This window comes from Dermacentor variabilis, chromosome 11 (genome assembly GCF_050947875.1).
Source record: "Dermacentor variabilis isolate Ectoservices chromosome 11, ASM5094787v1, whole genome shotgun sequence".
NCBI classification, from domain to species: Eukaryota; Metazoa; Arthropoda; class Arachnida; order Ixodida; family Ixodidae; genus Dermacentor; species Dermacentor variabilis.
This window is the reverse complement of record NC_134578.1, coordinates 67,205,765-67,221,163: the sequence shown is the minus strand read 5'-3', so window position 1 is coordinate 67,221,163 and position 15,399 is coordinate 67,205,765. Positions and strand designations below refer to the sequence as shown.

Sequence of the window (15,399 nt, the reverse complement as noted above, 5' to 3'; positions counted from 1 at the left end):
CATTTACGTGGGCTGCAACAGCCCTACTGGTAGACAGAAGCCCCTGTTTGCGGTGCATGAAATCAGAGTTTAAGCGGGTAGTTTTTACGTAGGAGTCGTATATGTAGACCTCCTTGTTGGTTCAACTTGCCGGATTGGATGTGATCGGATCTGAGCTTACAAAAGAATTCCATTACCCTAACGACCATCTATAGGGGTAGGTAGACATTATGAACTGAATATTATTTTTAGAAAGGGCACTGTTCACATAGATCAGCAGTATTGCACCTAGCCAATCAACCTAAAAGCTGCAAGCGCGGTATTGTCGTTCTTATAGCAGGTACGTGTTTCTTGGGGATCAGCAACATGTGTCGTTCAGCCACGTCCATCACAGTGTAAATCGCGTATACGTACGCAGAAGCGCCGGCGTCGAAGAACGCGAGCCTGTTAACCTTTCTGGGCAAATTCTCCTTTCCCAAAACAACCAGCTACCGCTATTTTCTGAAGTTGCAGGAGCTGTCGGACAAACCCGTGCAATGCTTCACGAAGGTTGTCGACGTCTCATGCCAACGTAATCCTCATGTCGACAGTTCTTGGAATATTATATTTATGATGATCGTATACGATCCAAGGAGTCCCAGTGGGTCGAATATTCTCGAAGCAACTTGTGAGGTAAACAGTTTAGGGTATAGCTTGTTTTGCAAAATGTCTAATAGGCTATCCGAAGAAAACGTTAAATCGTCTTTTGCCGAATTCCAAGCGACTCCAATTATATTGACGGGTTTCTGAAGTAGAGCAGCCATATAGTCTTTCTAGAATCTAGCATTTCAAAGCACAAATTAGGTAGCCGGAATTCGTAGTCCATTTGCGTAGGATTTTCTCACCAGCGTCACAATTTTTTTGGCTTCGTGACCTAGTTTTTCCGTCTCTTCTGCCGTGGTACCACTTGTAAACAACAGATATGCATCAAATCACTAGGCCGATGGGTTTGCCTTTTAGTCATTGGTAGTAGGTGCTCGCCTCGCATACTAAAAAAGTTACAGCAGAAATGGGCTGCAATTTGGGAACCAGCGATGATGATGATGCGGGTGGTTCACATTTCAAGGACGTCACTCTTACAGCTTGTCAACGGTCACTTCTACTGCGCAGGATAAGGCACCTGTGGGCACTTTCTTACGGCGACGGCAAAGGCCAAAGTTCAGGACAAAAATATTAACCCTGATGTCATCAAGTCCTTATAGAATTACAGCCTTAGCGTTATTGTCCAGCATACATCATCCTCTAGGCAGAACAAATAGCGGTTTTTGTGGAGGAATCCTAGATGCAGAATTACATCTGGCGCTGAATTAGCTAGTTTTCGGGAGTAAAGGAGCCCCGGTTGCTCTTTGGCGGTGGGCGTAGAGGGGACAGAGAGAGAGGGAGGACTAACGGCAGGAATGATTATGCAAAATAGATGTGATGCGTGCAGACAGGACACAAGAGTAAAGAAGTGGACAACACGAACAGCGACTATTGTCCACTTCTTTACTCTTGTGTCCTGTCTGCACACCTCACTTCTATTTTGCATAATGAATCCTTACCAACTAGCTCAGCTTTCTGTCGTTCTAACGGCAGGAAGGTTGCGAAAGGTACAGTTGACATCTCGGTTGCAGCGAGCAGCTGGACCATGCCGTGACAGCGTCAAGAATGAATTGCTGTGTCGTATATTGGGGTTCAAAAGGGCTGCGCTTAAGGCGGCAAACATAGGGGAAGAAAAGAGCACGTTGCGCTAACGACGAAGGGCTGTTGCAGTAGTAACCAACTTCATCGACACTGCGAGAATTAAAGCAGAGGCGCCGATCATCCTGGGTTCTGCATTCAGCGGGATTGTGAGATCGTGGAGTTAACCGTTGGTAAACAGGGTACGAATTCGGAGCCAAAGAAGCAGATGTAGGACTGACTGCTGCACAAGCATCGGAAGCCCCGAGATTTGCGAGATTGTTTCGCACCATGACTTGGACGTGTGAAACCATTGGCTTGTTCGAGTCGCTGCCGTTGGAGTTGGTAAATAAGCTAGTTGGAAACATCGGTTGTATTTCACGGTCAACAATCCTCGTTTATTCGGCCGAAGGTGATGAAAGGTGAGACGGTGGCGCTGCACACGAACACGTCACGACGGTGTTGGGAAACCGGGCGAATGGTATTTCATTACTGCGGATCTTGGCTTGTTTCAAGCGTTGGGAATCCTGAATTATGGCAGCAGCGGCAGCAAAATGTCAGCACGTCAGCTGATTCAGTGATACGTCCACTATCTCCTTCAAGATGTGGTCAAACTTGTCAGGCTCACGCATGTCGCTGTCAGCTTAAGGGCATAGCGGCAGCACATCCTGTATATACGGCAGTTATGAATCTCTCCACGTTTCGACTCCGGGTGAGAACTGTTTCTTCAAAGCAAGTTCTGCAATGGAGGCCTTCCCCAACAGGTCACGGAGATTTTCATTATAGGTCTCTCACATTCCACGTTCAGCGTTGTTATTGTCATACGACAACTTCACCGTTTAGCTAAGTTAAAGCGCTACCTTAGCCAGCGTGACTGTGAGGTCTCTGTGATTGTCATCACTCACCCTTTCTTGCTGTGTCGGCTTCTCCTCAACATGGGCAGTATCTGTCAAGTTGAACGTCCATGGGTCTTGAAAGTGGAACAACAAAAGCGTGGTTGGTCGTGCTGCACCAGATTCGGGCTTGTCTGCTATGGTGGGTAACTGCAGCGTCATCCACTTTGAGGCTGCATTGTTTGACAACAATGACACACAGCTCCACCAATGTGTGACTGGGTGTCAAGTACACGAGAAGCAGGGCACTATAAAAATGCCAACGTTTTGCAGAAATAGCTACAATAACTGAACACACGCAACGTCCTGCTGATCGCTATCTTATTTGTCAAAGGAAGCGGCACAGAACAATAGACATGTATGCATTCATGTTACATAATTGCTTAGGCGTGCTAGTACCCATGCCTACAAGTTTTACGTGGACTCATTGCTAATGTGAATGATTGATTAACATTACCGTTATTCCTAACAAATATAGTAAGAGCTCACCTGGCACGTGCTATTACTGGTGTAAAATCCAAAATACCATCCATCCTTTATCTTGCAGTACCGTCGACAATCAAAAAGGGCATTTTTCTGCAAATAATGCCGAAATAAACGTTTTTCTCTCTATGGCTGCTGGTCTATACGTTAAGCATCCAGGTTACTTACACTTGATCTGTGACTCTTGTTTTGTAGAAAATTATTGTAATTGACATGCATTCACCGTTCCCCATTTGTTTGTAAACAACTACTGCAACAAGACTTTCTACTGTTGTAAAAGGATAGAGACAGGTTAACTAATGTTATACATGTCAAATAATTATTGTCCATAATTGCTTCCGATTCGTTGAATGAATCGTAGAACGCCTACGTTCAGCACATAATACCTTTATACTATAGAACGATTCATACGAATCTGGAGATGAGATTTCTGCATCGTTAGTAATGCCGCCGGCAATAAAAAAATTCGTCGAGGTTACCGTTGCTAATTTATGGTCCTCCCGGCTCTACCTAACCGCATAATAGCAAATTCGGATTGCTGTTCATTTTTCCCTATGCGTTCTCTGCAACGTTCTTGCGCTTACTGCCCATTACAGCTACTTCTATAAAATGTTATGCAATAAAATAATACTTTCCCCTGCTAAGTTGCCGAAAGTGGTAGCGCACACAGATGCCCCACAAATCCTCGCAGTTAAAGAAAGAAACTATCCTAGCCCGCCAACAGAACTTTGGGAAATTCCTTTCCACGAGGTCGCTGTAACATATCGAAGAGATACTGGAACATGAAAGCCTGAGGCGAAGAAACTACGAGTCGAAGGGCAGCAACTCTGAATAAATATTACGTCTACTCTCTTCGCTGCAACGCTCCTTTCGAGGTGATTGACTGCGCGTCGTGACTGCCTACTTGTCGTGAAGCGTATAAAATTTAAGGATCGACCCCACATTTGCTAGTTTGCTTCATTTCATACAATGAGGAAAGCAAACCTGGGAACAGCTTTTTAATTTCATATGCATGAATTATTTGCACTTTCTTACAACATAGATTGAAGTCAAATAAATAGTTCATTTTCATAGTATCCTTGAGCATAAACCTCTACAAAGGTATTTGTCTGCAAAGCTAATGCACCTAATACAGTTAAACTATATCTGGATAAAAAACAATGCCGTAACTTGATTTAGGTGCATGTTAAACAATAAAGATTTCCGACGTTCCAACGATGCTCTACTGCAGCACACCTCATTATTCACTGTGCAGTTCCGGGAGTTTGAACTTCACAATGTATCCTAACTTCGACAGTAAGAGCATTCTATGTTTGTGGCTCAATAAATTAGGTAGGTTCTATTTTTGTTCGTTCGGCTTTGAACTGTGTTTATTTGTGCGCTGTTATTGCTTCCTGGCTTGCAGTATTTCAGGATGACAATGTCAACGTCAAAGTTTTTGAAAGATTGAGCTATGTGACTCTATACCTTAACCGGAAAGTCAATTTGAAGAAGTACTCTTTAGCCTCATTGGCAACGCAAACTTCCACAACAGACGCCTCTTTTCTGTCCAGACAACAGCGAAAATATTTGAAGTGAAACGAATATGCACCCGATCAATGGCGTAGTCTTGCTTGCCAGGTGTCTTTGATGAAAGACAATGTAGATTTTGTACACATTCAGCCGCATTCCTCCTCCCCCCCCCCCCACGCCGCAGTCATCACCCTGAGCTGCCCGCACCGTATCTTTCTTCTAAAAGCATAAGAAAGAAGACAACCCAAGCAAAACGTTGCTGCTATGCTCCTTTGAGTGTACCGAGTGTGTGATTCTGTACATAGAGCATTGTTATGTGTTCTCTTGAAGAGAAGAACATCAAGATGCATGTAGAAAATGTTACGACATCTTGAACAGATGACAACAGGATACCAAAACAGCTGTTGCATGAAAAGCTAGTTAAACGTAATCTTTTCGGTTGTCCTTCTCAACTAGATAATTTAACAACCAGAAAGAGCTGCTAGGGTTACATTTGCACTGGCAGTCATGATTTGACATGATCACCAAACGCAGTTATTTTTTTAGTTGTGACTGTACACCACAGGTTAACTGTGGTGCACAGTTCACTATGGGTTCAAAATGCACAGTTCAAAATGGGTCACTACTAAACTAAACGCAGTCACGGAGGACTTCATAGCTTCATTACGCACAAAATTCTTGTGGACATCAATGATATATGTCCTTTTACAGTAATAGCCAGTGTTACTGAAATGAGCCAAGTTACAAAGGAACGTAAAATATTCTCCTTTTTTACAAGCCAAAACTACATTGCCAAAGCATATTTCACCGGCTCATACACTGCACTAGATTTAGGTAGTGAATCTTTCTAGTGTTTTAAAGACGGCGCTGACATGCGTACCCCGAGATGCTCCTTATCTGGACATTCTTTGTATTTTGTTGCAAATACTTCTGCAACTGCTTTTATACTACCTGGGTCATCTGGAAAGAAGACATCATAATTACACAAAATTAGTGATAATGACCGAATTGTTCAATATATCATATAACAGCTAAAGTACACAGGAATCAGGTAGCTCAGACTCACTATGCCTTTTGTAGATATTAGTAATATGACTAATAACACAAGTACTACATATAATGCATATAATGCATATAATGCATATAATGCGGTGGCGTAGAGGAAGAACACCCGCCGCGTGTGCAAGAGGTCCGTGGTTCGAATCCTGGTGCCGGCAATTTTCCACCGGATAAAAAAAACCGCGTGTTGATAAAATTGCTTAAACAGGCCGGGAGTGTGGCCTGATCCCGGTAACCGGAACCGGTAACGCACTCCCTCACCAGAGCATAATTAGCCACCCTGGTGCTGTACTTGGCCACAACCTCCTATATGACCACGACATTCAAACTCCGGCCCTCAGTCCCCAGCAGCTGCGAAGCAACTGACAACGGCGGCGGTCAGACCTGCGACGCAGCAGAGGCTGCTAAGAATCCCTGGCTCCGGACAGGCCGCCACTGGAATATGAACCTGGCAACGTTGAACGCTAGAACGTTATCTAGTGAGGCGAGTCTAGCAGTGCTATTGCAGGAATTAGAGGGCAGTAAATGGGACATAATAGGGCTCAGTGAAGTTAGGAGGCCAAAAGAAGCATATACACTGCTAAAAAGGGGGTACGGTCTGTGCTACCGGGGCTTAGCGGAGAGACGAGAACTAGGAGTCGGATTCCTGATTAATAAAAATATAGCTGGTAACACACAGGAATTCTATAGCATTAACGAGAAGGTGCAGGTCTTGTGAAACTTAAAAAGAGGTACAAAGAGAAGCTTGTACAGGTCTACGCCCCTACACCCAGTCATGATGACCAGGAAGTCGAAAGCTTCTATGAAGACGTAGAATCGACGATGGGTAGAGTAAAAACAAATACACTATACAAATTGGCGACTTTAATGCCAAGGTAGGCAAGAAGCTGGCTGGAGACAAGGCAGTGGGGGAAAATGGCATAGGCCCTAGGAATAGCAGGGGAGGGTCATTAGTAGAGTTTGCGGAAAGGAATAATATGCGGATAATGAATACCTTCTTCTGCAAGCAGGATAGCCGAAAGTGGACGTGGAGGCTAGATATGAAATAGATTTCATACTCTGCGCTGACCCTGGCATCATACAAGATGTAGACGTGCTCGGCAACGGGCGCTGCAGTGACCACAGGATGGTAAGAACTAAAATTAGCCTAGACCTGAGGAGGGAACGGAAGAAACTGGTACACAAGAAGCCGATCAATGAGTAAGCGGTAAGAAGGAAAATAAAGGAATTCGAGATCAAGCTACACAACAGGTATCTGGCTTTAACTCAGGAAGAGGACCTTAGCGTTGAAGCAACGAACGACAATCTTGTGGGCATCATTAAGGAGTGTGCAATGGAAGTCGGTGGTAACTCCGTTAGGCACGATACCAGTAAACTATCGCAGGAGACGAAAGATCTGATCAAGAAACGCCAATGTATGAAAGCCTCTAACCCTACAGCTAGAGTAGAACTGGTAGAACTTTCGAAGTTAATCAACAAGTGTAAGACAGCCGACATAAGGAAGTACATTATGGATAGAATTGAACATGCTCTGAGGAACATGCTCTCAGAAGCAAGCCTAAAAACAGTGAAGCAAAAACTAGGAATTGGCAAGAATCAGATGTATGCGAGACAAAGCCGGCAACATCATTCCTAGTATGGATGAGAGAGTTCAAGTGGCTGAGGAGTTCTATAGAGATTTATACAGTACCAGTGGCACCCACGACAGTAATGGAAGAGAAAATAGTCTAGAGGAATTCGAAATCCCACAGGTAACGCAGCAAGAAGTAAAGAAAGCCTTGGGAGATATGCAAAGGGGGAAGGCAGCTGGGGAGGATCAGGTAGCAGCAGATTTGTTGAAGGATGGTGGGCAGATTGTTCTAGAGAAACTGGCCACCCTGTATACTCAATGCCTCATGACCTCGAGCGTGCCGGAATCTTGGGAGAACGCTAACATAATCCTAATCCACAAGAAAGGGGACGTCAAAGACTTGAAAAATTATAGACCGATCATCTTACTGTCAGTTGCCTACAAACTATTTACTGAGGTAATCGCAAATAGAATCAGGAACACCTCAGACTTCTGTCAAACAAAAGACCACGCAGGATTCCGTAAAGGCTGCTCAACAATAGACCATATTCACACTATCAATCAGGTGATAGAGAAATGTGCGGAATATTACCAACCCTTAAATATATCTTTCATTGACTACGAGAAAGCGCTTGATTCTGTCGAAACTTCAGCAGTCGAGGAGGCATTACGGAACCAGGGGGTAGACGAGACGTCTGGAAAAATGCTGCAAGGTATCTATAGCGGCTCCACAGCCATCGTAGTCCTCCATAAAGAAAGCAACAAAATGCCAATAAAGAAAGGCGTCAGGCAGGGAGATACGATCTCTCCAATGCTTTTCACAGCGTGTTTACAGGAGGTATTCAGACACCTGGATTGGGGAGAAGTGGGGATAAAAGGTAATGGCGAATACCTTAGTAACTTGCGATTCGCTGATGATGTTGCCTTGCTTAGTAACTCAGGGGACCAATTGCAATGCATGCTCACTGACCTGGAGAGGCAAAGAAGAAGTGTGGCTCTAAAAATTAATCTGAAGAAAACTAAAGTAATGTTTAACAGTCGCGGAAGAGAACAGCGATTTACAATAGGTAGCGAGGCACTGGAAGTGGTAATGGAATACATCTACTTAGGGCAGGTGGTGACGCGGATCCGGATCATGAGACGGAAATAATTAGAAGAATAAGAATGGGCTGGGGTGCATTTGGCAGGCATTCTCAGATCATGAACAGAAGGTTGCCGTTATCCCTCAAGAGAAAAGTGTATAATAGGTCTGTGTTACCAGTACTCACCTACGGGGCAAAAACGTGGAGGCTTACGAAAAGGGTTCTACTTAAATTGAGGACGACGCAACGAGCTATGGGAAGAAGAATGATGGGTGTCACGTTAAGGGATAAGAAAAGAGCAGGAACAAACGCGAGTAAATGACATCTTAGTTGAAATTAAGAAAACTAAATGGGCATGGGCAGGACATGTTATGAGGAGGGAAGATAACCGATGGTCATTAAGGGTTACGGAGTGGATTCCAAGGCAAGTGAAGCGTAGCAGGGGGCGGCAGAAAGTTAGGTGGGCGGCTGAGGTTAAGAAGTTTGTAGGGACGACATGGCCACAATTACTACACGACCGGGGTTGTTGGAGATGTATGGGAGAGGCCTTTGCCCTGCAGCGGCCGTAACCAGGCTGCTGCTGCTGCTGATGATGATGATGAATATGATGATAATGATGAGGGTGATGCTGCTGCTGTTGCTGCTGCTGATGATGATGGTGGTGGTGCATTTGAGTACCTAAAATTTAGCATTGCTGGCAGCGTATGACTGGGAGAAGCAGCACATGTTCAGATGACCGTGCCTGAGCTGAAAGTATCGCACTAGAACTATTAGCCTGAGAAATATTTCAAAACGGCGAGCTTACACACATTATCCTTGATATTCCCTTTGTTTAGAGTACTACGACACCAATAGCACAATCTTTTGTTTCGCGTGACAGCCACAACACATTTAAACGAGGCTGCCCGACATAGTACGAAGTGAAGGTTATTGCGAACTGAACTTATCTGTAAGAAAATGTGTTGAACGTGAATGTTTGCTCAATAATTTGCAGCATGTGAACCTCTGGCACCGCATTGAAGTATGTGAACACCTATCCATGAGGAGACGGCTCGTGTTGGCCGGCACTCCTCTTTCTTGCGTTGCGGCCTTAGTACCACGCCTTACGCTGTAAAAACCTAGCGCAAAGCATAGGAGCATGCGCTTTTTATGTTCAGTTAATACGAGTTGGAGGTACAAATTAGGCGGATTTGGTCCTTCAGGAGAAACTGCTGAATATTCAAATGCTTCGTGAATCTTGGTCAGCTGAGGGGTGTTAGGTGCGGAAATCGACTAGTATTTGAGGCCTACCTACTTACAGCGAGTGTTCAATCGTTAGCTGAATCGCGTACAACACAAAGAGGATCCATGAATTCTGCGTTTATTTCCCCGCTGCAATCAAACTTCATTACTTTTGGTATGCCCCCCCCTCTAATTCTTTTACATAAATAATAATTTCTAGCAGAAATGCAGACTCTGGTTGTGGAGAGTGCCCCAATAGGGTGCTTTTGATTTCGTTAATATATAACAAGAAAAAAGCCATTTCCCGTTAACTTGCCGCCGTCCACATTAGGATCCGGCTGTATACATTGACAATTTCATACTTTATACAGCGCACGCATTGCAGATTGTGTGAAACACTGATTTTTACTTCATTTATGGTGTAGACTTGCGCATATATGTGAATATACTATATTGCCTTTCTAAAGCAAATACCGAGCAAATAATTTTGCGTGCAAGTCTACTATATTATTCTATGCAATGCACGATGTGGCTGTTTCAAAAGTGCATAGTTCGAGTAAGCTACCCGAAAATAAGGGGTGGGACAGAACATATCTTTTATTTTGAACGTGATGATTGGGGTTTGATGGTGTTGCGAAAAGCCTACGTATACCATGGTACTCGTCCTTCGTGTCTGTAATTTGAAGTTGAGTTTGTCGACTGTTATCATGCAAACATTCGTACCACATCATTTTCTTCTGGAGCTAATAAAAAAGTTTGTTATCTGTGTCACTCATCTAATCTTTATAATTTCCATTTAAAAGTAAGCTCGACAGTTTTGTAAACGCAAAACACCACTTACCTAATAAGTCATATGCTACACATTCCCCATTTTTGCAAATTCCTGCCTTTCCTTGAAGCCTTCCACCATGACTCAGCTGCTACAAAAATGATCAGAATATATTGGTTGCAGTATGCAACTTCATGCCTAGAAATTGAACGTATTTCCTTTCATCATCAATTAGTGTTATTTTAGTGTCTGGTGCATGCAACAAACGCGAGAGGTTTTATTCCAAGGGTAACTCTAAGGAAATGATGTGCATTCGTTTTTTACTTAAAGAAAATAACTTTCACTGGTATCAAGAATTGCCGTCAAGCATTTCTATGTAGTTGTCAAGAATTTGGACATTCTGAATGGTGAGTTGGTTATAGTTTACATAATATCTGCGCTACGAATAAAAAGCTCTAAACATCACATTGGTTAGTTTCAGGCCACCCACCCTCCGATAGACAAAGGCGTGCGCCCTCCTTCCTACTATTCTGTGTAGTATCCGGGACAATAGATTGTAAAAAAAAGAAAATAGCTGTTAAACACTATCAAATGGGCGAGAACAATCTTTCACAATTTTTATGATTCAAATTGTCTCTCAGATATCTTTCTGACTACGTCATTTCTTTAAGGAAGCATGCTAATCTTACTAAAATTCTATTCCGTTACGTACTTTTGAAACCGAACAGCTTTCCTGAGCTGTTCGGTTTGTTTTCAGGGTCGGCGGATGGTGGTCAGCAGTAAAAATATACCAATAAAAAAATGGAGATGCCTAGATGCTTACGCGCAACGAACTGGCGAGGCGCGTTCGTTGATGTGCGCCAACTACTACAGTTTCTTGAGAAGCACGCAGTGCCCCTAAAGAACGTAGGGAGTCTACAGGCTTAGATTCTGTAGTGAAGCGCTCAGGAAGGAAAGTCGTTCTTGTCTTCCGCTGCACTCTTTCTCTCTTACCCTAAGCAAAGCAAGGATATCAGTCGCTTTTTATGCTTACAACATAGCGCCGCTAGAGACAACACATAGGCAACGAAGTGTCCCGCGTATGCAGCTACTTATGCTAAAGCGTCAAGTGGGCTGGTTAACAGATATGTTGTCTGTGTAATTAACCCCTAAAACAACAAATGCAACCTTATAATCCCGTTAGGACAAATATGCGCGTTGAAGCGTATCAGTCATTTATTATAGTAAATAGCCTTCTAGAAACGCTCGACTATTGACTATTGATTGTGGGTTCGTGCTCGGATGCCTTGATTTATGGGTAGAAACGTTGAGCAGAAAGTTAGTTGCCAGATAGAGCACACTATACGCGAAAGGCGCGATTTCGCCAGTGTATGCAACGCAACAGAGCCAATACGTGAACAGCTTCTCAGCTGTTGCATGATTTCAATGCACGCAAAGCTGTTGACATCAGTCACGCTGGTCTGCAGAAGAGAAGCTGTTTAGTTGCCGTCCTCAATTTTTTTGCATGGACAGTGACACAACAAAATTTTACAGAACTCGAAATCTGAGGAAATGCTGAATATCTGCGCAGCCTCACAACGCAGTTTAGCATTTACATTTAAAGCCTCTGCCCGTATGTGTGAACGACATTGTGATATTCGGTTTTACTGACTACTGTAGAGGCAACTTGGAAATCAGAGGTTTTCTCAGATACTGTGGTTCGTAAACTTCTGTGGTTGACTGTACGTGCGGCGACGTTATTACGCTGATATTCATCCAACTCAGAGATTTCTACCATTTTCCTTCCATCGAAAGTTCTATAGATGTTCCGTGTTCATCTTCACACCTATTCTGGGTTAATCCTTCAGCAGAGCGTTTTGTGTTGTTTTATTTCCTGTTCTACTTTACCGCTGCTAGTAAAAAGTAATACAGTCGCGTTATCACAGCTTTAGTACTGCATGCATTGCATGAATTTTATAACAATAAAGCGATCGCGTCTCCTTTCATTATTCTTTTCTGTAAATAGTGTATTTAGTAATACTCTGAATTATTAGGGCAGATCTGAACTTTCTCCAGATAACTAAACTGGGAATAGGCACTGCATCAATGATTGGTTGTACCTCCAGTCAAACACACGATTTTTGCCATATAGGGAACTCATATTGTGTTGAAAATACAGCACAAATTTCTCACTTACCTAAGTAAAGACATATATATGATCAATTGCTCAATATTCCTCCTTAAAGTGATTCGCTTCTCTGGATTGCCTGAGTTCAGTCTTTCGATTTCTTCTAATTCAATAAAGATTACCTAAGTCAAGCTAATGAGCTGATAATTCTTCAATTCTTTTGCGTTTCCCATAACATAAATTAATATTGTTTCATATTGTTCAATTTCTCTGTTAGACATAAAGCCATAATGCATTGCGAATATATTGTACAAACATTGCGAGTACATTTCTACCTGTCACCGAAAGGATAGTTTCTCCAACTGCCACTGACCTGCATACATGTTGCAAAGCACTTCGAACCTCATCGAGAAATGCACATAGTGACTTCTTGGTTTTTCTCATCACTATAGCGCCCCTTAATGCTACCTGGATGCACTTGCTACTGCATAATTCTGTCAAAATATTCATTAATCCACTAGCATATACTCACAATTCTGAGCGACATTTTATGCTAATCTGGTCCACTATAGTTCCTATATGAGACCCACAATGGCCTTACAGTGGGCCGTCCTATAGTTTCGAGTCATTAAATAAAATTTTATGTCATCAATCATATCAACATGTTCTTGAGGTGACAGGCACTGTTACCAATAGTATAAGTCTGACGTTGTGATAGTGTTAGGATTAATATACGTGTACCGCTGTTTTCCGTGAGGCGCAGTGCATAGGATATCATTCTTCTATTTCTCTATACTATATATAGCAGTTACTGACAGAGCCTTTTACAGACAACAGAGAGAAGCCTTTCTCTTTAGTCTTTCTTATAGGTTGTTGGAAGCGCGGTAAAATTTATAACATTGATATAATGCCAAAATTGTGTTTTAAGCATTATGGGAAAATCTTTGCTTACAATGCATGGTGTCCCACTCGGATACGCTCCCATTTTTCTTGCCTGGCCAGAGCAAGGATATTGGCAGTCAGTTACGTACCCACCCTGCATTTCATGGCATTGGAGAAAAATCGTAACATTGCGCAGGAATTAGTGAATGCTTTTCTAAAATATAACCACGTTTATTGCAAGTTACAATGAACGAAAAAAAACGCGTGTCGTAAACCAGAAAGTCGTGATGGTGTGGCTGTGTTATGTTTTGATAATTTTGCCGTAACAATTAACCAATCTCCTCTACTTCAGCTGTATAAATCAGCACTTCGTCCATGCTTGTTTACTGTCGCGTCTATTAGCACCCTGGACTTGCCCGAATATGATGCGTAAAAATATTAGAATATTGCGCAGATATTACGAGATTTTTATGTGTGATAGTAAGTGCGATGGGTAATAGAAGACGAAACTCGCTTCAGCCTGAGGCGGCCAATCTCCAAGGCTCGTTACCCGGATGACAGCACAAACAGCTAACCGTCCGTTACCTACGGCTGTCTAAGCCTGGTGCACGTTTGATCTCGTTTTACACAGGTTGCACTAAGTTTGTCAAACGGATTTGAAAAAAGCTTTCTTTTACTATGTGAAACTGATGATAAACGAAAGTCTTCTTGCATAAGCTATATTATCAGCGAAGCGTCTTGCCTGTGCTATTTATGCATTGCTGTTATTATAGTTCCACAAAAGTTTCTATAAATTAACAATCTCGCAAAAACATAATGCTCCTCCTAGTAGCATAACTGACGCAAAACGCAAATAATATTGTGTAGAGTGCTTCTAAGGCAATCGAATCAAATGAAATTAGTGATTGCCAAAACCAGTGATTCATATTGCAAAGCACAAATTGCGTCTTTGATGCTAATCATGAGGACATCACTTTGAGTTCTTGATATCTTGAAGCAGAACAACCTTCAAAAAAGGGAATGCATATACGCTTGTGAAAATGCCTCCGAAATGCTACTGTCACCAGTTTCTCCGGCGGAAAAGAAAATGTGCATGACATTAAGAACCCTTGCAAAACATATATGATGAAGTTGATATCTTCTGGTCGATGCCTTTGGGACAAATTCAAGAAAAGAATGCAGCAGAGGTGTTAGCTGAATACAACAAAAATTATTTTGATCTCTATGTAGTACAAGAAGACGTAGTGTGATTATGTTTGCGAAAGGCGTACGTCACATCTCTGAGCACCAACTAAAAATAGTTAGGTTGAGTTCTCCTGGAGGGATAGCTCACGTGCCCCTGTTGCACTTGAGGTCAAGGGCTCGTTCCCGGCCTCTGCGGCGACGATCGAATCGAGGAATAATGGAAACGCACTCGTGTATTCGAAATCCCAGGTGGTAAAGTTTATTCCGGAGTACACCACTACGGCGTGCCTCATACAAAAACCTGCGTTATGTCGCGTAAAGCTCGAGAACTAAGTGACACACGTTGCAGTTCTTGTGCAATCCACAGCTGCATGCACTTGTTCGATTGTTCTTGCTCTCTTTTTAACTTGCTGATAACCTGTCATGTTATCAAGTTGCTTTGTCGAGCACATTTTATTGCAAATCATTCTTATCGTGTTCTGCTTAGTTATGAAGAACATCAAGGCGGGTTCTAATCATTCATTACAGTCAACAGTCAACGTGAATGGCTTCTGCGTAATTATTTTCTAACTTCTATGTTTAGGCTGGCGTGTTCGCTTCTTTATTTAACACAAGGAACTGACACAAGGAAAGAATTCCCGAAACCATGAGCAAACTAACTTCACGTTAGACTACGCTTTCGTAGCTAAGATGGTATCACGCAGATGAAACATTAAGCTTTTAGCCTGTGGTACATGGTACATTTAGTAGCGAACATTTAGACACCGGTGCCAATACGTAACAGATACATTTTAGAGCTTCATCATAGCTTTGGTGCTCTATTAGTAAGCCAACAAAACCTTTAAAGCTTGAGACTTTCTGATCGGAGCAAAGAAAACAGGTCTCTAGAATCACCATTACGTATATGTTCAGCCTGCCATTTCTTTGTTTTTTTTTTCGCTTACGAACACATTTCTTTT

General features: G+C 42.7%; 1 protein-coding gene across 1 annotated transcript in view; it reads right to left on the bottom strand.

The window, feature by feature from the left end:
* The window catches only part of LOC142564317 (uncharacterized), a 42,567-nt gene that overhangs the window by 2,614 nt on the left and 24,554 nt on the right, over positions 1–15,399 (bottom strand). Inside the window, exons 6-9 of the mRNA XM_075675270.1 lie at positions 13,326–13,409; positions 10,339–10,417; positions 5,446–5,525; positions 3,060–3,146 (exon numbers count right to left, since the gene is read on the bottom strand). Coding sequence (XP_075531385.1) covers positions 3,060–3,146; positions 5,446–5,525; positions 10,339–10,417; positions 13,326–13,409 — 330 coding nt within the window. The remainder of the gene's footprint in view (positions 1–3,059; positions 3,147–5,445; positions 5,526–10,338; positions 10,418–13,325; positions 13,410–15,399) is intronic.